The following is a 22,740-nucleotide window of genomic DNA, read 5'->3' as shown; positions in this document are numbered from 1 at the left end:
GACACTAGGGGCGAAGTTAGAACAATTTTTTGGGGGGGCCGAATGAAATTTTAATTTTTTATGATCTATCATTACAATTTTTAAAGAATTAAATCGAATTTTTATAATTTTATAAGAGCTAAAGTGTAATTTTAATTTTATTAATTAAAATTTTAAAAGAATTAAAATTAAAATTTTTTATTTTAAAGGTAGGGGCCCCATGCGCTCCCCTAGAATCGCCTCTGATGAACACCCCTAGCTATGGGTAAGGAGAAAAACGATTACACTACCTAAATAAACTTCTAGAGTAAGTAAAAGGCGAAAAACGATTTTTTCAATTTTCCTTATTTAAGTCGGTCATGCTTATTTACTTTTTTGTTCAACTTCTTCGATGGCAACGAAAGCACGGCACCGCCTTAAAATTTGATGGTTTTTGCCTTTCTGTTGAAGATTACTGTAATTTATTTATGGAACTTCCCGTACAAAAACAGAAGTAATTTTTCAAAGAAAAGAAAACCCAAAGTAATAAAAAACAAAGGCAATCCCCCCAATTCATACCTTCACGAACCACGAGCAAGAGCACACAGTTTTTATTTTATTTTTTCTTTTCTAGTTTTCTTTGGTCCCTGGTTGGTACTTGGAAAGAGAAAAAGAAAGTGAATAATAAAAAAAAGCAATGGCGAAATCAATTGTTTCAGCCGTTTTGGAGAAGTTGAGTTCCTTGTTAATGATACCTGGAGAGATAAAACACAACTTTGAGTTGGCCTTAGCTCTCGAAGAAGAAATTGGAAAAGTGATTGCTCATTTTCAGGATATTCAATCAGTACTTCAAGATGCAGAATCAAAACAGGTACCTGTTGTCGCTATTCATTTTTTTTTTTGAAGTATTAGTTTGTGGGTTATTTTTGTCTTGTGGATTATTATATATGGATTTCTGAGTTGACCGTTTCAATCATGGGGCCCTAGTATCCTTTCCTCTCGTACATAATATTTATATCTAACATGGAGAGGGATAAAGTTTGATTTTAAAATCTAATTCGGGCACCTTCCTCGAAATATCAGTGTAAGCGGAAAATAAAATGTATTATTGAAATTGAAATCCCGTGTTTAGGGTTTGAAATTTTAATTCTGGAAATTAAACGATCAGTGTTAGATTTGAGATCATAGTTGACTTAAGCGGGTTGAATAGTGGTATTCGATTCCTTACTGAAATTATTGGAATTCAAGATATTAAATGAAATTTATGTTGTCCATCGTAAATCTTATCTTACCTTTCAATAGGTAAAGGATGCGAACGTGAGAAATTGGTTGAAGAAACTGAAAGATGTAGCCTATGATGTTGATGATGTGGTGGACGAGTGGAATTCTGAGAAACTGAAATCACAGATTGATAAAGAACAAAAAGGAGCCAGAAATTTCCCCTTGCTGAAGAAGATGCGCAATTCTATCTCTTGTTTTACCTTTCAAACTATTTTATACTATAAAATTGCATCCAAGCTAAGCGGAGTAAATGAACAACTTGATAGTATAGCCACCGAAAAAGATAGGTATAAGTTCGGGTTAGAGAAGGTAGTTGAAGAACCCCGAAGGCTAATAACTGCCTCTTTCATAGATGATGAAGAAGTTTATGGAAGGTGTCAAGAGACAGAGATTCTAGTGAATATGTTGGTGGGGAACAGTAGTAGTGGAGGAGGGTTGAAGCTCCCTGTCATATCTATCGTGGGGATGGGGGGTATTGGGAAAACGACGCTTGCTCAATTGGTTTACAATCACAGTGATGTTGAATGTCATTTTGGTAAGAGAATATGGATATGTGTCTCAGACCCTTTTGATGAGATAAGGATTGCCAAAGAGATCCTTGAAGCATTTAAAGGCGAAAGTTCGAATTTAGTTGGAAAGGATAACATCTTGCAGGAAATTCGTAGCCATGTTTCAGGGAAGAAAGTACTTCTTGTGTTGGATGATGTGTGGAGTGAAGATGCAACAAGATGGGAGCAATTGAAAACCTCCCTCAAGCATTGCTCTCCTGGGAGTAGAATTTTGATAACCACTCGAAACGAAAAAGTTGCTATAATAATGGGAACAACATCTTCAAACTTATTTCTATTAAATACTTTGTCTCTAGAGGAATGTTGGTCATTACTTAGCCGTAGAGCATACTATGGGAGGACAAGAGAGGAAAGTGAAAATTTAGATGATATTGGTTGGAAAATTGCTGACAAGTGCCAGGGCTTGCCCCTTGCTGTGAAGATTCTAGGTGGTCTCTTGCGGTTCAAGAGAACCAGAGAACAATGGCAAAATGTATTGGATAGTGAAATGTGGGACTTTGAAGAGGCTGAACAAGATCTTTTCCCTCCCTTATTTTTGAGTTATTATGAGTTGCCTTTGGCTCTTAAGCAGTGCATTTCATATTGTGCTGTCTTTCCGAAAGGTATGATCTTAAGAAAAAATGAATTGATCAAGCTGTGGATGGCGCAAGATTACTTGAAGGGAGTGCGGTGTGAAGAGATGGAGATTGTTGGTGAGGAATATTTTGATGAGCTACATATGCGTTCATTTTTTCAGGATTTTGGAGGGGGTGAACTAGACAGCGGTATTATGAAATACAAAATGCATGATCTAATTCATGATTTTCTTCTAGTTTTAATGAAAACCGAATGTGTGATGCTAGTAAACCATGATTCTGAAGAGTTAAAAGTGGACTTGTCATGTGAAAGGGCTCGCTATGGAACATTGTTTCGTAAAGAAGCTGCACCAACAGAATCTAATATTTTCCGTTTCAGAAAGTTGCGTAGCCTCCTTATTGACTCAAGCTATCATGATACCTCATCACTAAGACTATATTTGCCCAGGTTGTTTGATCAATTGACTTGCCTAAGGACTTTAAATTTGAGTAACGGTTTGTTCAGAAATTCAATTGAAGAACTTCCTGATGAGATAGGAAAATTGGTTCACTTGAGATATCTTAACTTGAAGAACAATAAAAAATTGAAAGAATTACCTGAATCACTGTGTGGGTTATGTAATTTACAGACCTTAAACCTCAAATGGTGTGATAGTCTTAAAGAATTACCGTGTGGAATTGGAAAAATAATCAACTTGAGGCATCTTGAGAATGATCAAACAAACTTGAGCCTGATGGCAATACCAAGAGGAATTGGAAGATTAACAAACCTTCAGACACTAAGTTTGTTTGTTGTAAAGGGTAATAGCGATGCATCTACTCTTGGAGATCTTCAAAACTTAATTCATCTTCGAGGACTTCTTAAGATAAGTGGATTGGGAGCTGTGTGTGATGTGACTGAAGCTAAGAAAGCAGAGCTTGAAAACAAGAAAGGCCTTCGGACTTTGATATTTGATTTTACTATTTCAAAGGGGTTAATGTCAAATAGGTGGCAGAGAGATGATGGAAGACTCCTTGAAGCTCTGCGACCACCTCCTTGCTTGGAAGAGCTAGAGATATGGTGGTACAGTAGCCCCACCATTTCTGCCAACTGGATGATGGGCTTGACCAAGTTGAGCCGTGTTTCATTGGGTTATTGCTTGCACTTGAAGTCTTTGCCTCCCTTGGGGAAATTGCCATCCCTTGAATCACTCTATATAGGGGGAATGAGCAGAGTGGAAAAAGTGTCAGTTGAGTTTCTGGGTGTAGAAAGAGAAGAGATATTAGCACCTTCATCATCTTTGGAATCACCTTCATCATCTGTTATTGCCTTCCCTAGTCTAAAACATCTTGAATTTGAATTTTTTGATTTGGAAGAGTGGGAGGATTGGATGCCATTAACAAGCAGAGAAGAACATATTAGCATCATGCCTCGGCTTTGTTCCCTAACTATTAATTCCTGCCCAAAGTTTAAGGCACTGCCCTGCTACGTTCTTCATAATACAAGTCTAAAGCAATTGAACATCAGTCAGAGTCCAATTCTATCAGAACGTTGCAGAAAGGAGACCGGGGAGGACTGGCTAAAGATTTCTCACATCCCAAGCATCATGATCGACAGCGTACGCATACAAGTAAACTGCTCTTCTGTTGAGGAGTTCGGGGTATTGCAATTTCAACCACTACACAGGTGTTCTTATATTTCATTAATAACAATATTATTATTGTCTGTCCAAATTACAGTACATTCAAATATATATTTGCTGAAATTTGTGGTTGGATTGTCTAAAAGTTTTCTAATATCTGAAACCGTTACTCCATAACTGGCATGTGATAAGGATTTATCTTTCTGATGTGTTACATTGTGCTAAAGATGGTACCCTTTTGATCTTTTAATAACATTTGAACTCCATTCTTACTCCTTTTTCTTTTATTTTAGTGATGCTTTTTTCGCTATTATATTTTAGGTTTAGTAATGCCCTCAGTCTATGTGCTGCTTGAACTTTTGAAAGTTGTATTTTTAATTCTAGGTTTAATTTAAAATTGAAGTCCAGTTGGTAATACTATTAATGAACATACATTAGATTTGAATATGTGACATTTAATATTCGAAATTCTGAATTAAAATCAAAGTTTAAATGATAACACGGGTTTAAATTTAACAGGAGCCTGTGTTATCAATTGAACTTCAATTTTTAAATCAGGCAAGTAAAAAACTTCTTCGAACCATTAAAGTAGAAGGATCAAATTTCAAAAGTTAAAAGAGTACATGGATTAAGGGCATTATTAAAACCTAATATTTTAACATTTGACTTTTAGCAAAATGAACTTGTGAATTTTATTGTTTTTGTCAGCACTAAAAGAAAAGAGAAGCTGTATTGCATCAATGGCCTTATGCCTTTACCTTAACTAATTATCTCCGCTACTTGTTATGTTTTACAGCTCTTCGTTAAGTTCGAAAAATTTTCTCAAAGCGTTCAGTCAGAATTGATATGTATTACAGGAGAGGTACGTATGAACTCTAGTTATCTTTATGTCATTTGTTGTCAAACGATAATAAAATTTTTGGAGTACATGATCTTTGTTTAACCCTTTCTTTTACCTTCTTAGCAATCAACTTGATGTTAAGTTCTAGCAAGAAAATCTAGTAACGATCGGAAACTTTTAGAACGTTTGTTTTGTTTCGAGGGCACATTTGTAAAATTTTCAGAATGTTTTCTCGCTAACTTCTAATTAGTAGCATTTGAAGTTCCATGTAACATCAAGGTTTATATTTTTGATTTCCAAGCATGTGATGATGAAATTTCATTTGTAAACGCTTAGGTATTGCATGGAACATAGATTTGATAATAATGATATCTTAAATGTTAATGATAAATGGAACCAAGTGATTAGTAGTTTAAAGTTTAGGCATATTAGTTCCGAATTGATGTTCTCTAACTATTTGCCAGATTGATGCTGTGAAGACAGGAACTGTGTTTTAAGGCAAGTTACATGGGATGCCACTGGCAAGAAGGAAGGTGACTGGAGCATGTTGTGCCTCTTTGTATCTCACGATTTTTTCTTAGTAGAGGTCGACAAGTTCGTTGTACAAAGGGTTATCGAACGAAGGTGTGATCGCTCATCCTTCTTGGAATTGGTTATTCAGCCTTCTTGTATGTAAAATATTTCTTACCGATCACCTATTTCCTTTCTTCAAGTTACATTTAATTGGTCATTTAATTTTAGAGGACTAGGAATGAAGAAAGCTTTAAAGGTGGAGATTACGCTTACACATGACAATATTATGTATTCGTATGTATTCCTGTTCATCCAATCCTGTTGGCGTCATTTTCAACTTGTATATTCCAAATTTTTATATTTAATCAGTTGCAGCACTAATTATTCAAATAGTTTCTCATTACTATTTTTATCCAATTAACAAAACCCATATATACTTTTGACACGAAACGTGAGAAGGGAAAAAGAAGTCATGATTTTCCCTTGGGTCATATACAGTAACCAAATTTAATACAGTAAGCAAACAAAAAACCCACCTTCCTCTCAACAGCACAAACACCTTTTCCTTGCGCACTATTCTTTTTTAAGCTGTGTTCTTGTAACCTTTTTTAGAAGTGAAACTTCAACCTAATTTTTTCTGACGGTGATATTTTTTGTTAGTCAATTATTATTCAATAGTAACGTAACTCGCTTTGTTTGTTGTGATTAACATCATATGTACATTTGAACTGAACTTTCAGATTAAAGATAATGTATTTTCTTTTAATTAGGCGGGATCACGGATGATATTGTGGAAAGAGTCTATGAAATAATTTCTCTAGTTTTTATATAAAACAAGTCCGTGAAGAGAGGAGTATTTCAAAATCATAGAGAATCTCTACTACTATAGAACTACACTATATGTTTCTTCAATAATAATATAATGATCAAATTGGTTTTGGTCTTTCTATTATGCTAACATTTTTATTTAATATTTATATTTCAGTTTGACATAATTTGGTTATTTTCTTTTACAAAGACATTAGTTAATCTAAATAGTTAATATCCTTTAATTATTTTGGTTGATATAGTGAGCTTGAATTTTTTTATTAAAAATACTTTTTGATACATAGTATCAAAAGAGATAGAGGAGAGGGATAGTATTGAAGAAGGTTGGTTTATCCACCCTAGGGTCAAGAGCTGGATAGGTAGAGGGATTAAGGATGAATGCTTAATGTATTAGGGTTTTGGGAGTGGAGAGGAGTCCCTTTACAATATTGATGCCTTTGGGTATTTATATTGAAGTGAGAGTTCTTATTCAATTATGTTACTTAGTGGGTCCTAAGTGACCCAATGGAGGGTCCAATTAAGTCTAAGTTGAAGTAGGGATATAACAATAGTTTTTCCTATCGAGAGGTAGGTTATAAAGTAATTGTGCCTTGAGCCGATCTTTAATAATGCGTTGGCGGATGATACTTCTATTCGCAATTTGCTTGTATAAGTTTTACTTTGTGATTTAGCGGATTTAAAGGATTTGGAGTTATGCAGTGGAGATATGTCATAAATATATTAGCGGATGTGATTATGGGAAATGTAAACTAGAAGAGAATGAAGTCATCTTGTAATACCCAAAAATTACTACAATAAGAAAGTAGATATTATCCTTGATATAGTAAAATAAGGAAATAAAGTGACAAAAAGGGAAATTTTGAGTTATGTCAACATTGGGAAGTATATTATGATATATTAATTCAAAAAGGATCAAATCATAAAAGTAAGATAAGTTTTGTGGCCCAAGAGTACATACTCAAAATTTGAGGGTTAAAGTGTGAATATGAAAAGTTGAAGGACCAATAGTATAAATATTTTAAGGGTGGAAAAGTAAGAAAATTGGTATATAATTATAAATAAATATTATTATTACTATAACTTACATCTCCAAGGGTTGAAGGCAAGAGGATCCTCATAGGTATCAAGATGAAGGGCAACAAGAATAATCAATAGAATCCAACCTTTTGGTATGATATACCCTACAATGGAAAAACTTATATTAGGATGATTGTAAAATATGTAATTTTTAAGCATTAATAAAATAATGTTACATCATCAATTTTAAAGACATATAAATATTATTCTACACTCAATCATATATGATATCATCTCTAATTTAATTTCACTTTAATTAAAATAATTAAACATTTGGGGGAAAATGTTGAAACTGTGCCCCCCAAAAAATAATCAGAAAACATTGAAATTATATGCTGGTTCGAACCTTGGAGACAACATTGCTGGAATGGACAGTCACGAACCCCTAACATGGGCCGTGAAATGAACATAAATAATACAAAAAAAATGATAAAAATCATAAGCAAAAGTTGAAAAAATAACTAAAATCAACCATTAAAAATTCAGAAAAAAAACACTAGTAAAAATTGAAATTTGAAAATTATAACCACCATATGGTTTTATCAAATTCTGAAATTTGATTAAAAATAAAAAAATAGAAATAGAAAATTAAAATTAAAAAAGAATAAATATTAAAAGAATAAAAATTTTGACTACATAAAAATAAAACATAATTTGAAAGTAAAGAAATAAAAGATGATTAAATTTAAAAGAAAAACTAAAAATAATTTTAAAATTATTGAAGAAGAAAACATGTTTGTTTATTTATTAATTTTTTAATTTGTTAAGTAATTTGTTAAATTAAATTAGAGAAGATAGTAAATATGGATGAGTGTATAATAAAACTTACATTTTAAAAAGTTGATGATGTGGCATTATATTATTGGTACCTAAAATTATATATTCTAAGAGTCTCTTAATATAATTTATTACCTAATTTAAATTAAGGATTATGAATGACCAATTAATTAGTAATGAATAAATAGTTAAATTTTATTTTTGTTCAAATTTAAAATTTAATTTTTATACTTTTGATTTCACATTTTTTTAAACACATTTTTTCTCGGTACAAAGTGAGGGAGGGAAATTACATCGATAGAGTACAAACCTTGATTATTAAAGTGTCGGCAATAAAAATCATAGACGAAGAGTAGAAGAACATAAAACATAATTTAACTACTAAATAATCATATTATTATTTAAAAAAAAAGAAATAGATAAAGACTTAAACAGGAATGTCAGCTATGGTTCTTCTGAAGATCCTAGGAAGGAAATTGTCTAACCTAAGCGTCTTCACTCACTATTTATCTTTTAGATAATTTAGAATTTATAAATATATTCAACGAAATGCAAAATTCAAAAATAATATAAAGAAAGTTGAAAATAAATTCAAAAAAATTAGCATGAATTACAATGGATTGCCATGTGGGCTACCGTGTTTAAAATTTGAACATGTTAGTGAGTATTTTTATTGAAAAACAACAATTCAACTATTTTTAAAATGTTGATGTTCATGAACTCTTTTTAAAAGGTTAGGGAACAAATTTAACTAAAAAAAAGGGGTCAAATTGAAAAAAAGATGTAAATGTTAAGAGTCAATTTTAGCTTAAAAACAGAATAAAAACCAATTGACAAAACGACATAAACATTGAGGGTAAACCTTTTATAAAAGGGTTAGTATATATTGAGGTATCTAACTTGACAACTTATACTTAGTACCTAAACTTTTTTTGGACCTAATTGGTATTTGAACTTAGAAACTGTAAGTTAATTTGGTACTTTTTTAAGTACTTGACTAATCGTTAAAATATGTTGATGTGGCAATCGATGATATTATGATGGACTAAATTGTAATTTTACCAAATTAAGTGATGACTCAAGGATGAAATTTTAAAAGATCATAAATGGAAAAATGGTCAATTAGAAAGAGAGAGTACTAGAAGGCAATGATGATATTAGAGATATTTTGATGATATTTAATTAGATAAATATTATTTTATTAATATTTTAATGAGATATTTTATTTTATTTTATTTAGTATATAAGAAAAGAAAGATGAAGAATTCTCTTCATCTTTCCATGCACCCACGTGAGAAGAGAAGAGAAGAAAGAATTTTTTTTTAAAATTTGGTCATTTTATCAAAAATTCATCATTTTCACTTAGAAATCAAAAGAATTTCCATAGCTACCAAGAGAGTAAAATAATAAGGAGACTATGGGGAGCTAGAATACCAAGTTAGATTCAAGAAATAGAAGCTGGAGGAGAGAGAAAATCAAGTTAAAGATTGAAATCAATAGAATAAGGTAAGAACATCAAGATTTTAATATATTTTTAAGTTTGATCACTACACAAAAACAGGCTTTTAGCGGCGTTTGGATAAAAAACGCCTCTAAAGATCGAGCATTAGTGGCGCTTTCTGGAAAACGCCGCTAACAATAAGCATTAGCGGCATTTTCTAAAAAGCGTCGCAAAAAACCTAAGCCCAACGACGTCGTTTTGTGAGCTTTCGGGGATTTAACGACGTTTTTGAGAAAGCGCCGCAAAAAACCTAAGCCAAAAAGACACCGTTTTGTGAGCTTTCGGGGATTTAGCCGTTTTGTGAGCTTTCGGGGATTTAGCGGCGTTTTTAAGGAAGCACCGCTAATGCTCAGGGCTTTAGCGGCGTTTTTGAGAAAGCGCCGCAAAAAACCTAAGCCAAAACTACGCCGTTTTGTGAGATTTTGGGGATTTAGTGGCATTTTAAAGGAAGCGCCGCTAATGCTTAGGGCTTTAGCTGCGTTTTTGAGAAAGCACCGCAAAAAACCTAAGCCAAAATGACACCGTTTTGTGAGCTTTCAGGGATTTAGCGGCGTTTTTTAATAAAGCGTCACTAATGCTCAGGGCTTTTAGCGGCGTTTTTTAGAAAGCGCCGCAAAAAACCTAAGCCCAACGACACCGTCTTTCGGGGATTTAGCGGCGTTTTTAGGAAAGCGCCGCTAATGCTCAAGGATTTAAAATAATTTAAAATATTTGTTAAAAATGGAAAAATTAAAATACTATTATTTAAAATAATTTTAAAGTTTTTTGGATACATTACTGATTTTTTTAATTTATATATTAAATAATTTCTTATATAATCGTAAAAGAGATAGTATTAATTTTAAAATATTGAATTAATTATCACTATAGTTTAGGGTTTTTGGTTTAGGGTTTTTGGTTTAGGGTATATGGTTTAGAGTTTAAGGTTTAGGTGTTACCATTTTAAGGCTTATGGATTATGGGTTTAGGGGTTATGGTTTATGGTTTAAAGGCTGGGGTTTAAGGTTTAAAGGTTATGTGCATGTTAAGGGCTTATGGTTTTAGGGTTTAGGTTTATGGTTTAGGGTTTAGATTAACTAGTGTTTTCTAATTTATATATTAATTAGTTTCTTATATAATTGTAAAAGAGATAATATTAATTTGGTTCTTCAAAATCATGTGAAGATTTGGTTCTTCAAAATCGATATAAGCTATATTCAAGGATATCCCTATATTATCCCATCCCGGTTCAGTATTTTTAGCTCTCGGTTCAATTTTTTTATCCAGTTCAGTTTTTTTCGTGTTTTGCCTTGCCCCCGCCGTGATCAAATAATTATATATGGATTTAGGGATTATGGTTTAAGGGTTGGGGTTTAAGGTTTAGGGGTTAGTAGTTAGGGGTTAGGGGTTAAGAGTTAGGGATTTAGGAGTTAGGATTTAGAGATTTAAGGGTCGGGTTAGGGTTTAGATTAATTAGTTTTTTAATTTTTATATTAAATATGTTTTTATATAATTGTAAAGAGATAATAATAATTTTAATATATTAAAATTATGAGTATAGTTTATATTATTTAAGAGATATATAATAGATAGACTTTATGTATATTGAATGACTAATTTAGGGTTTAAGGTTTATTTGAGATTTGCTAAATGATACAATATTTTTATACAATTAATTAATGCTTTTATATTTAAAAATATTTAATCTAAACCATTTGATATATTTGATATGGATATATAAGTAATTATTTAATTTGGATAGGACCAAATTATAAGAAAAAATACAAAATAAAAATAAAATAAAATGATATGGATATATAGGTAATTATTTAATTTAGATAATTCTAACTTAATAATTAATTACAACCATTTTATCATTTGTTTTCTTATTAAAATATATAGTATTTATTTTGAGAGTACTTGGTTTTTTTTATTTTATAAAAAATTAATTTATAAAAAATAAAATAAAAAAATTTTAGCATAGTAAAACAGCGACATTTTATTTAAAATAAAAAGATAAGTAATAGCGGCATTTTTTTAAAAACGCCACAAAAAATAATTTCACTTTTAAAAATGGCGCGTTTTATCCCAAAATTCCCCCTGAACCCCTAAACTTTCCCCCCTAAATTTGGTACCCTCAAAACACCAAGTGTTTCTCTCTGCCACCACCGTCATCATCATCATCTTCCCCTCTCTCCCTCTTTTTGCATACATCTCAGAAGTGATACTGTTGTTTTTACTTGAAAGCAAGCATATCATAGCTTAAATGATCTATCATTTCCATCGTGCGTTAAGCTATCATAACTGCCATTGATGTTAGATTGGATTGTCTTAAGCTTAGACCTTTTTCGAATTTTCCCTCTCAACTACTCTCTCTAAATCTCTCTTCTTCTTCAGTTGTTTGGCTCTTTTACTGTTCCTCATTAGATCCGATTTCTAATTTCAAAGGACTTTCCTTTTTTTCTTTTCCTTTTTGTGAAACGCTTGCAAAACTCTACTTTTATCCACTCTTCTTCATTATTTTTTCTTTTTTTGTGTGCTTAATCTTAAAGAAGGGATAAAACCCTAGAAAAAAATGGGGGAATCCATGAGAATGATCGATGTGGAGAAGCTGATATCTTACAGTGACGACCTGGTGGAGGTATTGAACGACATTAACAACTTGACGCAGTGTTTTCAGCACTTTAACGATCTCCGCTCGCATTGCGACGCTGATTCCAACGAGGTTCATCAATTGCTTCGAGGTGTATTTCCTTTTCTACTTATTCTTTTTTCCCCTAGAAATTAAAAGGAGAACTAAGAAAGTAAAGAAAGATCTTTTATTCTTTTTTGAAAAAAAATGCAGAATATGAGGAAAAGATAGAAGCTTGCAAGAAGAAAACAGAATAGGCAAAATTGGAGGTTGCTGATAGTGCTGAAATGGAGAGTATCTGTAGAAGGAATACCAAGAAGAGCTTGAAAAAGAAAGTGGACTTGAAGAGGAGCTTAGATAAGTATATGACTTTTGAAATATATTTAATGTTTTGGTGTTATGGTGTTTGATTGATTTGTTAAATCTTATTCTATAAGAACACAGCTGTTAGCAATGAGATAATTGAACTGGAGCGCCAGAGGGTTTCTATTGAAGAACGCAAGAAAAACCTAAGGAAATATGAGTAAGACAAACTCAAAGAACAGTAAGTATAGGAACTGATGTTTTTGTTAGCTTGAATGTGTTTTCTTGGACAAATAAGAGAAAGATCTTGACTTTGAGTTCCATGTCTTTAACATTGGTTATCTGAAATAACATCTGTAGTATCTTGGGATTTGTCGGAACTGTTTTTCGAGGAACTTGAGATCTTTTGCTATGTTCAACAACATTTTCTTATTCAAGAATGTGTTGCAATAGCTACCATACTTTCCCAAGTTGTCTTTTGCTTGGTTGATGTCTTGAAAACGGGGGAAACTTGTTATGTGTCTCTAGGACAGAGAAGAAACTTTGATTTACATGTATATGCTCATTGCTCACACCATTGCTTTCTGTTCTGTATGTGGTTAACTGAGGTTGTCTTTTGCTATATAATCAACAATATTTACTCATTCAAAAATGTGTTTTGACAATAAACATTTTAGCCTTATGTTCGGTCTCACTGTGGATAATGGCATGTGCATATAATATAAGACTAACATGCTTGTATAGAATATGACTAACATGCTAAAACTTAATGATCATGCATTCTGTCATTTAAAGAAAAATTGTCCCACGAGCACCTTTGATCTTTATTTTCTTTGTTACAATTCTCTTAGTATTATCAACTAATGCAGTCTTTTTGACTAATATTTCTTTTCAAATTCTCTTCTCTACTTCTTTTTCCCTAATTGAAGATAATCTAATATTGATTTGTATTATTGTTTTCCAGCCAAGAGAAGGAAGAATCTCGGGTTTCAGATTTTAAGGTATGTTGAAATTAGAGTTACATGTTAAATTTTCTATTTTCTTATTATTATTGGCTTAGTTGATTAATACGTGAAGGTTTTGTTTGGTTCAACTGATGAACGTGCTGGAAAGTATTTTCATGTATATTTTTGTCCTTTAATTAAGACAAATTAATCTTTTCGGATTCTTTTTTCTTTTTAAATTGCATCGTTTCTTTTGCTATCATCCTTTACCATCTCGATATGGTGTGGGTGCTTGAAAGACGGTTATACCCTCGGCATGTATTTTTCGGGCTATCCATCTTTCACATTCACTGTTTTTCTCTTCCTCATTTCTTTGCGGAATTATTATGTTCATGAAAATTTTGTATTATTTGAAACTGGATTAAACCTTTTTTTCTCTTGGAGAAAATCTGTTCAGTTGTAAATTCTTTTGAAAGCAGCCTATTTGTAATTATACGTTTATGTCATATTCCCCGAGCTTGCTAGTATAGGATTTAACTCATAAGATGAGCACCTGAGGTAACTAACAATTTCAAGTTTCAATTGTGCAATTAAAATCCATATTCTAAACATTCCAACACAGTTTGGTGAAAGTTGAATAAGTTAATATCAATGAAGCACCAAATATTTACGTCAGACTGCACTTGTTTTGATTTCTATAAAGTTGTTTATGATAAGCTGATTAGAATTAGATCAAACATGCTAAGCATCAGGAAGTAGAAATCTGTGCAAACAAAATGGTTTAGGGTTTTGTGCAAACAAAATTTCCTAGATTGTTTGTACAGGAAATGAGAACTTGAACTCTTATTCTTTTCCTGCTTTGGCTTTATGCTCATTTTTCCAGTAGACTTGATGCAAATATGGCCATGAGAATTTAGGCTCTTATTGGTTGTCACTTTTACTCCTTCGTTTCTCTAGTTGATTTTTGCTTCCTAAAAGGTTGCTAAAAAATAAATCTAAAAGAGAGAAGCAAAGTCGTAATTGATTGAGAATATATAAATGACTAGAATACTATAAAATTTCTAGTATGATTGTTCACGACCAGCTTGTTGTGAAAGCATTTGTTTGCTATATCCCCGTTCATTTTTATTCTATAGTTAAGTTAAGTTGCTAATTTTATTTTCTTATCTACCTATGTATCTGAATGATGTTTTATGAATACAACCATGCTTCCAATAATGTGTTAGATGGGCTGAACATGTTTGATGGAACTGATGGTCATTATTCTATACGGGGTTAAGGGGTCACCACTCGGTGTGGGATTCTCATCTTTTTAATTATGGAAGCTGAGAAGTATGTACTTCTACCTAAACATTTCTTAATGAATAGCTTGTTTAAAGATTTTGGCTTCCTCCCTTCCAGTTGTAAATATTATTTCTTAATTGTTGCTTTAGGTACTGAGGTATCTTCTTTCAAATGCAAGATGGTGGCCGGAGGAGTATAAGTTTGATGGGTACAAATTTGATGGTGTGACTTCAATGATGTACAAGATTTCATTGATTAAGTAAATGTATTATATCTTTTATTACCAAGATTTACTTGATTAAGAAAATGCATTGTATGTTTTATTATCTTGCATATGCATTATTTATTTTAGTTTTGATTCTAAATTTTTATTTTTACTTAAGAGTTCTAACTTTTGGATTTTAATTGTGTTATTAATTTATTATTTTAAATTCTAAATTTAAATTCATTAATTTTTATATTTAGTTTTAAAGTTAAAATTTTTGTAGAAAATTTAATTTAAATAATATTTTTTATTTATCCTTAAAACATAATATAATATTTATCATAGAAATAAATATTGTTTAAAAAAAATATTTTTTTAAAGATATGTTTTTAGCGGCGTTTGTGGGAAAAGCACCGCTAAAAGTCATGACCTATAGCGGCGTTTGTGGTAAAAGTGCCGTTAAAAGTCATGATCTTTAGCGGCGTTTGTGGGAAAAGTGCCGCTAAAGGTCTTGTTCTATAGCGGCGTTTGAGTGAAAAGCGCCGTTAAAGGTCTTGTTCTATAGTGGCGTTTGTGGGAAAAGCGCCGCTAAATGTCTTGTTCTATAGCGGTGTTTGTTTCTAAAAACGCCGCAAAAGTTAGCGGCTGTTTCAATAGCGGCATTTTTTACGTCGCTACTGAAAGCGCCGCTAAAAGTATTTGCGGAGTTAAAAAGCGTCGCTAAAGGCCAAAAAAAACGCCGCTAAAAGCCTGTTTTGGTGTAGTGCGATATTATTGAAAAAGCATGAAAATGATGTTAAAATGGAGTTTTATTATATAAGGTTCTATGTTCTTGATATGTTAGTAAAGGGAAATAAGAGGAAGTGATGAGAAATATTGTAGAGAAAGGAAATGAGGGTGTTATGAACTTAGTTATCAACATTTTACACTAAAACAGTTTTGGACAGCAATAGTAGTCTGACTTTGAAAATTTACCAAAAATTATAGAAATTGAATTAGATGTTAATTAAACTGTTAAATTAAATCCTATTGAGTCTAGTTTTACATAGAAGAAACCGTGTAAGAAAAAGAATTTCATATTATGAGATATATGAATTTTTGTGAGATAAGGTCAGATTGATTTCGGGTTCCCCTGTTTTGACTTTGGAAAATCATCAAAAATTGTAAAAAAATAATTAGGGTTTAACTTAATATTTTTAAATTATTATTGAGTCTATTTTCAAGAGAAATAAACGGAAACATCATCCAAACCTTGTACTAAGAGATAATTAATTTTAGTAAAGAAAGGTTGAAGTCACAAACAATGTAACAAGGATAAATTTGAAGATTTTACTTGTACTTATTGGCTAGATATTAAATTATGAAATTTTTATGGTAAAAATATATTTGAGTCTAGTTTCAAAAATATCAAGCGGATCTTAATTTAGAATTTTTAGCTCAATATATAAGTAATTTAGTGACTATGACTCAAGTGGATGACTTTGATATGAACATAAGTAAATAGTGGAATTATAGATAATAACATATAAGCATGTTATATACATTAAGGATGTGGAATGGAGAGGAGGAAAATATATGAATATTCAGCTAGCATGGGTTTACACTAAAATGGCTAATTTGCATGTTTTAGGCTTAGGGCTAAATTGAATAAAAGTAAAATTTTAGGGTAATTTTGTAAAAATTTCAAAATGACCAAATTGCATGAAATGAATTGTTTTATTGTCTAAATTAATATATATTGAAATAAATTATTAAAATCAAGTGGTTTTAGAGCTTTAATTTTGTTGTATGATGATATTATAAAATGATTTTGTTAAATATTGATGTTAGTATCAAATTGTGAAAATAGTTAAAATATTAGGGTTTGGTATTAAATTTATATTTTATTAAGGGTTGTATGATAGCCTAGAATATTTGGATAAATTATTAATTGAGAAAAATTAGTTGATTTGATAGATTAACTAGTTAAGGGACTAAATTGTAAAATTTGAAAAAATTGGGGTAATTGTGTAAATTAAAAAATTTAAGGGTATAAATTGTGATATAAATGGAACTGAAATATATGCTAATGAATGAGTAATTTTATATTTTAGATCAAGATTCAAAAGATATTTGTGAAAAAGGAAAAATAGTGGAATAGTCCTTGAACTCCTGCAATTATTACAATTCAATTCGTAAGTTCGTATGGTTAAAGTTTAATAGTTATATTGAATTGATGAATGATGTTACGTATTTAATATATTGTTGAAAAATGGAATGTTGTTAAATTATTATGCACTTAGCATATTGTTAAAAAAATGAAATATTGTTAAATTATGAATTGAAAAGAATATCAGGTTAAAGTGGAACACGGGATTGAGTACAATCGTTCTGTGGCAAAGAATGAATTGACGGAAAATGAAGAGGATAAATTGACGGCAAATTACCCAAGTAAACTGAGGTTCAGCATTTGTTGCGAACTTTCGTGTTTACTTTCTGTTTAGCTCTCACGAGTTTCTGTTAACTCATATGAGTTTCAGTTTAACCCTTATGGGTTTCCGTTAAGCTCTTTTGAGCTTCAGTTTAACCCTTATGGGTTTCCGTTCAGCTCTTATGAGCTTCCATTCAACCCTTATGGGTTTCTGTTTAGCACTTATGTGCATCTGTGCAGCCTTCGGGCTTCTAAATACGATGTACTCATATCCGTAAGCCGTAAGCCATTCCCCGATTCGGTAAGATCTAATAAGTGACATATGAAATTAATGTTTGAAGACTTAAGATTATTATTGGTGTTGATCTGAAATAAGTGTATTCATCGATTGAAATTGTGATGAGTAATAAACTCAAGTGTGATATGTTGATAAAATAAGTTTATGAATGTTGAATTTATATGAAATATGTTCAAGTATGCTAACAAATGTTGTTGTTGATGTTTAGGCAAGTGTCAAGCTACTGGTTAAATGGTAATATGTTTATTTATATGATGCGTTGAAAGGGTAAGTGCTCAAATGAAAGTATACTTGTGCTCATGAAAGAATGGTAAGTTTTAAGTTATGCAATTTCTTATGAAATGGTTTATCATGTGATTAATGTTAAAAAGGGCTACCTTCAAATGCATTAGCTTGTGGTTATGGTGGTATGGTATGTTTATGACTGGTGAGTTATACATATGAAATGAGCAAGGAAAGTAAAGAAATGAAAATGAAAATTTAGAAATTTGGAATAGTTAAAGTTGTTGAATATACTTTATGAATATTGGGGTATCAATATTGGATTATTCTGGATATGTATAAATTTCTTATTTAAAATGAATTGATATGATTAAAGTTTATACGAGCATACTAAGCATTCATTGCTTACGTAATTGTTTTCCTTTACTTTTCAGATTATCGGAAGCTCGATTAGGTTGAAACTTGTTGGAGATATATCACACTATCCATCGGTTCTATCGGTATTTTCGAATGTTTTAATTTTAGTCATAATGATATGTATAGGTATTTTATTTAATGTTGGTTTATATGTAAATTGTTGAGATTAGCCACTTATTTTAGCTGTGTTGAATGCCATGTTATAGTTTGTAGATTTGTGAATTGATGGGGCTGGGTTAGTAAAAAATTGGGTGAGAAATATGACTTGTAAAATGACCTATTTTTGTCCACACGGGCAGAGACACGGGTGTGTGTCTCAATCGTGTCTGACACACGGTTAGGTGACACGGCCGTGTGTCCTCTGTATCTTAAATTTGCACAAAACATAATGCTCACATGGGCTAGCACACGGGCGTTTGACTTGGCCGTACGACCCAAGTCAGTATACTCACACGGGCTGAGACACGGTCGTGTGTCCCTATTTCGAATGCCCACACGGCCTGAGACACGGGCATGTCTCCAAACCGTGTGAGTCACACGGCTTGGCCACACGGCCGTGTGTCCCCTGTAATGTTGAAAATTTTAAATATTTTTCAAATTTTTTTGACTATTTGATTTAGTCCTTATTTGTTTCTAATACGTAATTTGGGCCTCGAGGGCTCGTTTAAGGGACAATATGTATGATTTTGATTGGTTTCTAATATGAATGCTAGATGAAATGAAATGTCTAATAATTAATTGTAAACTCTAATAATACTCCGTAACCCTATTTCAGCGATGGATTCGGGTTAGGGGTGTTACACATCCATTAGCAATACAAAATGTAAGAGATACGACCCATTTGGTGGTAATATGGAATGCAAGAAACGCAAACTATCCATTGGCAATATAAAATACAATAAGTATATACTACCCATTGTGTAAGAAATGCCTGTTAAAATACAAGCAAGAGGACAGTTATAAATAATGGTAGAAAATGTAGCTACTTGGCCTAAGTTTTTGACGAATAATATTGAATAAACACTTATGGAAGGTGGTATTGTAATGTTGATCCAAAAATACTATCAATTTGGAAAAATAGAGTGCATGTGCTTGTAGCTATAAAATTTATTCGTTAACCTAACTCTGGTTTTTATGAAGGAGATATGCGTCACCTTCGTCGAGAGCTCAAAGAGGTTACGGAGGGGTTCATATGTCGAAGATATGTCTCACCTCCGCACCTCCTCCGAGAGCTCAAAGAGTTGACAAAGGTGCCTGAATATGGAAAATATGCCTCACCTCTGACAATAGTCCAAGGGTTCATGAAGGGACTCGAATGTCTTGCTTCCAGACACATGGGGGAGGCATATAGTAGATAATAAAGCGGTCTTGCTCCTAGATGCATGGGGGAGACTTATGAAAAATAATAATGTGGCCCTTCTTCTACACACACCAAACGAGGCTTATGTTAGGTAATAAAGTGACCCTGTCCCCGGACACATGGGGGTAGGCATATGGAAAGTGGTAAAAAATGCCTTAATCCCAAATGCATGGGGGAGGTTTATGGAATGTGGTAATAATTGACTTGCTCTTAGACTCATGGGGGAAGGCTTATACAAAAATGGTGGTGATTCTTCCACACATGGTGGAAGGCTTACGATAGATCCTGCTCCCAGACGTATGGGGAGGTTTATGGTAAAAAATAACTAGTCGATCGCAATATTATAGGTCCTCGTAGCACGGAATCATGTGAAAAGTGAAATCTTGCCGTGTCAAATTGTAACCTTCAACAATGTCTACTCGCTTGAATTTACATGAAGAAAATAGAATTACAGATATAACATGTAAGTTTATAGATATGGCAAAGTGTAGGATGTAACTATCTATGGGAGTCCCCCGTGAGTTACTTTTGTCTAACAATATAATATGTGTACTTATATGCAAAGGGGCCTAACCACCCGCGAGAACCCCTCGTATAAATAAGTATACCGGATGGTAAGTGTCCATGGGATGTTACCGTCCATGGGGTGTGAGAATAAAGACATCGGATGGTAACTGTCGGTGGGGTGTAAAACGAAAATTGAGATTCCTGGCTGCTATAATAACAGTTTTGTTGGACCAAAGATCAACAAGGAATAAGTCAGCGAAGGAAGCAGTAAAACAATATAAATATTCATCCTTTTAAGCCGCAAAAATTTGAAGAATAAGGCAGTAAATGCATGATTAAGTAGCAATTTAAAAGTTGATACTGGATCCAAATTAAGGTCAGCAGCAATTTAAAAGCAAAATTGAGAATACATATCGACAGCAAATCGAAACTGATAACCATCCATGGGGCATAACCGCCCGTGGAGATTGCTATAAGCCTCTCATGGGCTTCCTATAATTCGACAAATTATATGAAAATCCACCAAGTATAATCCTACAGATACTACATATTGGACCAAAGTGCAGAAATAAAAACAATAACAGGTGTGCATGATTTCATTTCGATTATGTTAATGGTATTTTTTTTTTTACCGAAACACATGCCTCTACTACTTGTAGTTCCAGTTGCAACTTTCAATCATCAGCTCAGCTAGAACCTTTTGACACGGTCAAAGGAACATCCCTGACGAAAGCTATTGAGTAGTTACTAGAACAAGACCGAACGCCGGGTGCAGCTAAGCATACAGCATGTGGTCCAGGGACAACCTAAAGAAATTTCCACCAAATCGAATCCAGGAATAAAATGCCTTCTCATAGTAGAAACTAGTGAAATAATCAAACAAAACAAAATCACAGCTACACCAAAAAATGTCATTTTTAAATAAAATAATATAGTAAAAATTAAATTAAATACCATAGGCTTTAGAGCTATTTTTAAATAAAATAATATAGTAAAAAATGTCATTTTTAAATAAAACATATGATCCATGGGACATCAATATTAGCCGTTTGGGCGCACCAGTGATTTTATCCATGCGCTCTTTCATGTTATCACAGTTTTGTTTGCAAGCTTTGATCTCATCAAGGATGAATAGAACTTTAAGATTTTCAACTGGATTACACAGGCGTTGGGTAGCAACAAGCTCTTCCCCAAGTATATATATAGCGGAGTATCAGAAAATATCATAATAAGTATCCATATTCACATGTAGACAAACACCAGGATCTGATGAAAGGAAATGCTAAACCCGCATTTTGCTATAAAGCAATGTAATTTTCTATCAAAAACGTCACTTGACTCAAGGAAGCCAGTGACCAATTTAATCTAAAACTGAATAGGTTATTTATTGGTATTAATAAAATATAGATGAAGACATAGCAGAGCATGAGGTGGAAGTTTTTGAAGCAAAAAATTAAAGAATAATAAACTTTAGAAGGATTGTAGTCCAATAGATATGAGAGGAAAGGAAAGATGCGTTCCAATTTTCAAGAATTCAATAAAGTTGTTTGGAGAATTTCATCGTACATTAAGAGTGTCCATATATCTGGAAGCACTGTTTTTAACCGGAAGAAGTGAGAAGGTACTTTAAAAGGAAAGGAAGGAAGACAATAAAAGGCTAGAATTTTTGAGATACTCAAAGGGCGAGAGAAAAATTCTATCTTCTAGATTAAGTGATTCATTTTTCTACTCATTGTAACATCAGACCAAAGCCTAAAGCCAAATAATTACTTCTGGCAAGCTCCCAATTTCCCTAATTACAAATCTCAGTACCACCAGCTATTGCATCTTTGTTATTCAACAGATCATCTAATAGTATCTTTCTCGCTTCACTATTATATACAAAGCAATTCTGATACTCCTTAAGCAACCAGTTAGCAAAGGAAAATTAAAAAATGTCTACTTCACAACAATACATATTAAAACTCCTAATTTGTTGAATTGTAAACTCTGAATGACTAACTTTTGAATTTCTCAATCGTAAAAGGTAAGAAAAAAACATGAGATTTTTTCTTTCTTTTCACCAAAGCTTTCGGTCAAAATAAAAGCCTTCTTCAATTAATTTCTCAACCTCAAGAATGGTCACGCACTAACTTTAGTCCAACGTTTGATCTAGTTCAAGGCTTAAGATTAATGGAGGTCGACGGGGAGATAGAGAAGAAGAGAGGGATGGTGTCTAATGCTTAAGATTAATGGACGTCCACGGGGAAATAGAGGGACCTAGGATGAATGCTTAATGTATTAGGGTATTGGGTGTTGAGAATTAATTCAAAGTAGTGGGTTGTTTAGTTGACCAAGTATCTCGGTAGAATATTTGTTAGTTCCAGATTTTCAGTTTAATTATATAAGTTGTTAGCTATTTTTGTGTTAAGGTTGTTTCTTTGTAAGCCTATAAATATAGGCATTTATGCTTTGTTTTATCAATTCAGTGTTCATCAATAATAGAATAACTTTGATGCATATTGTAATTGTCTCTTTCATGTTTCCTTCTTCAACAAATTTGGCATCGGAGCAAGGTTCGATCTTTTAGGCAATTGAGTGAAAGTTAGGTTTGGGTCCACTGAGTATTTGAGAGAAACACCTTTTTGGGTCTTTGGG

At 32.4% G+C, this 22,740-nt stretch overlaps 1 protein-coding gene and 1 long non-coding RNA gene across 4 annotated transcripts; both read left to right on the top strand.

Annotated features, from left to right (window-relative positions):
• The first annotated feature begins 394 nt into the window (after positions 1-394).
• LOC105778100 (putative disease resistance protein RGA3) lies at positions 395-5,749 on the top strand. Of its 3 annotated transcripts, none has more exons than XM_012601693.2 (4): positions 395-829; positions 1,261-4,049; positions 4,802-4,867; positions 5,330-5,749. In XM_012601693.2, the coding sequence occupies exons 1-3, from the start codon at positions 656-658 to the stop codon at positions 4,848-4,850; spliced, it is 3,012 nt and encodes a 1,003-aa protein (XP_012457147.1). In that variant the 5' UTR covers positions 395-655; the 3' UTR covers positions 4,851-4,867; positions 5,330-5,749. The 3 variants fall into 3 exon arrangements, with proteins under 3 accessions (XP_012457147.1, XP_012457146.1, XP_012457145.1); XM_012601692.2 differs by having other exon boundaries at positions 5,326-5,749; XM_012601691.2 differs by having other exon boundaries at positions 5,311-5,749.
• Positions 5,750-11,627: 5,878 nt separating this feature from the next.
• On the top strand, positions 11,628-15,089 carry LOC105778071 (uncharacterized). Its single transcript, XR_008193378.1, has 5 exons — positions 11,628-12,265; positions 12,367-12,697; positions 13,421-13,457; positions 14,627-14,732; positions 14,834-15,089. It is a non-coding gene; the product is annotated as an uncharacterized LOC105778071 (long non-coding RNA).
• The last annotated feature ends 7,651 nt before the right edge of the window (positions 15,090-22,740 follow it).

This window comes from Gossypium raimondii, unplaced genomic scaffold (assembly GCF_025698545.1).
Source record: "Gossypium raimondii isolate GPD5lz unplaced genomic scaffold, ASM2569854v1 Contig00257, whole genome shotgun sequence".
NCBI lineage: Eukaryota > Viridiplantae > Streptophyta > Magnoliopsida > Malvales > Malvaceae > Gossypium > Gossypium raimondii.
Note: the sequence above shows the minus strand (reverse complement) of the source record. Positions and strands in the feature narration are given on the sequence as shown.

What these genes read in the sequence shown, in the direction of transcription:
- LOC105778100 (XM_012601693.2), top strand. Translation starts at nt 656, where the DNA reads ATGGCGAAATCAATTGTTTCAGCCGTTTTGGAGAAGTTGAGTTCCTTG. An exon ending in AAGATGCAGAATCAAAACAG is followed by an intron (nt 830 to 1,260) that starts GTACCTGTTGTC and finishes ACCTTTCAATAG; the next exon opens with GTAAAGGATGCGAACGTGAG. An exon ending in CAATTTCAACCACTACACAG is followed by an intron (nt 4,050 to 4,801) that starts GTGTTCTTATAT and finishes TATGTTTTACAG; the next exon opens with CTCTTCGTTAAGTTCGAAAA.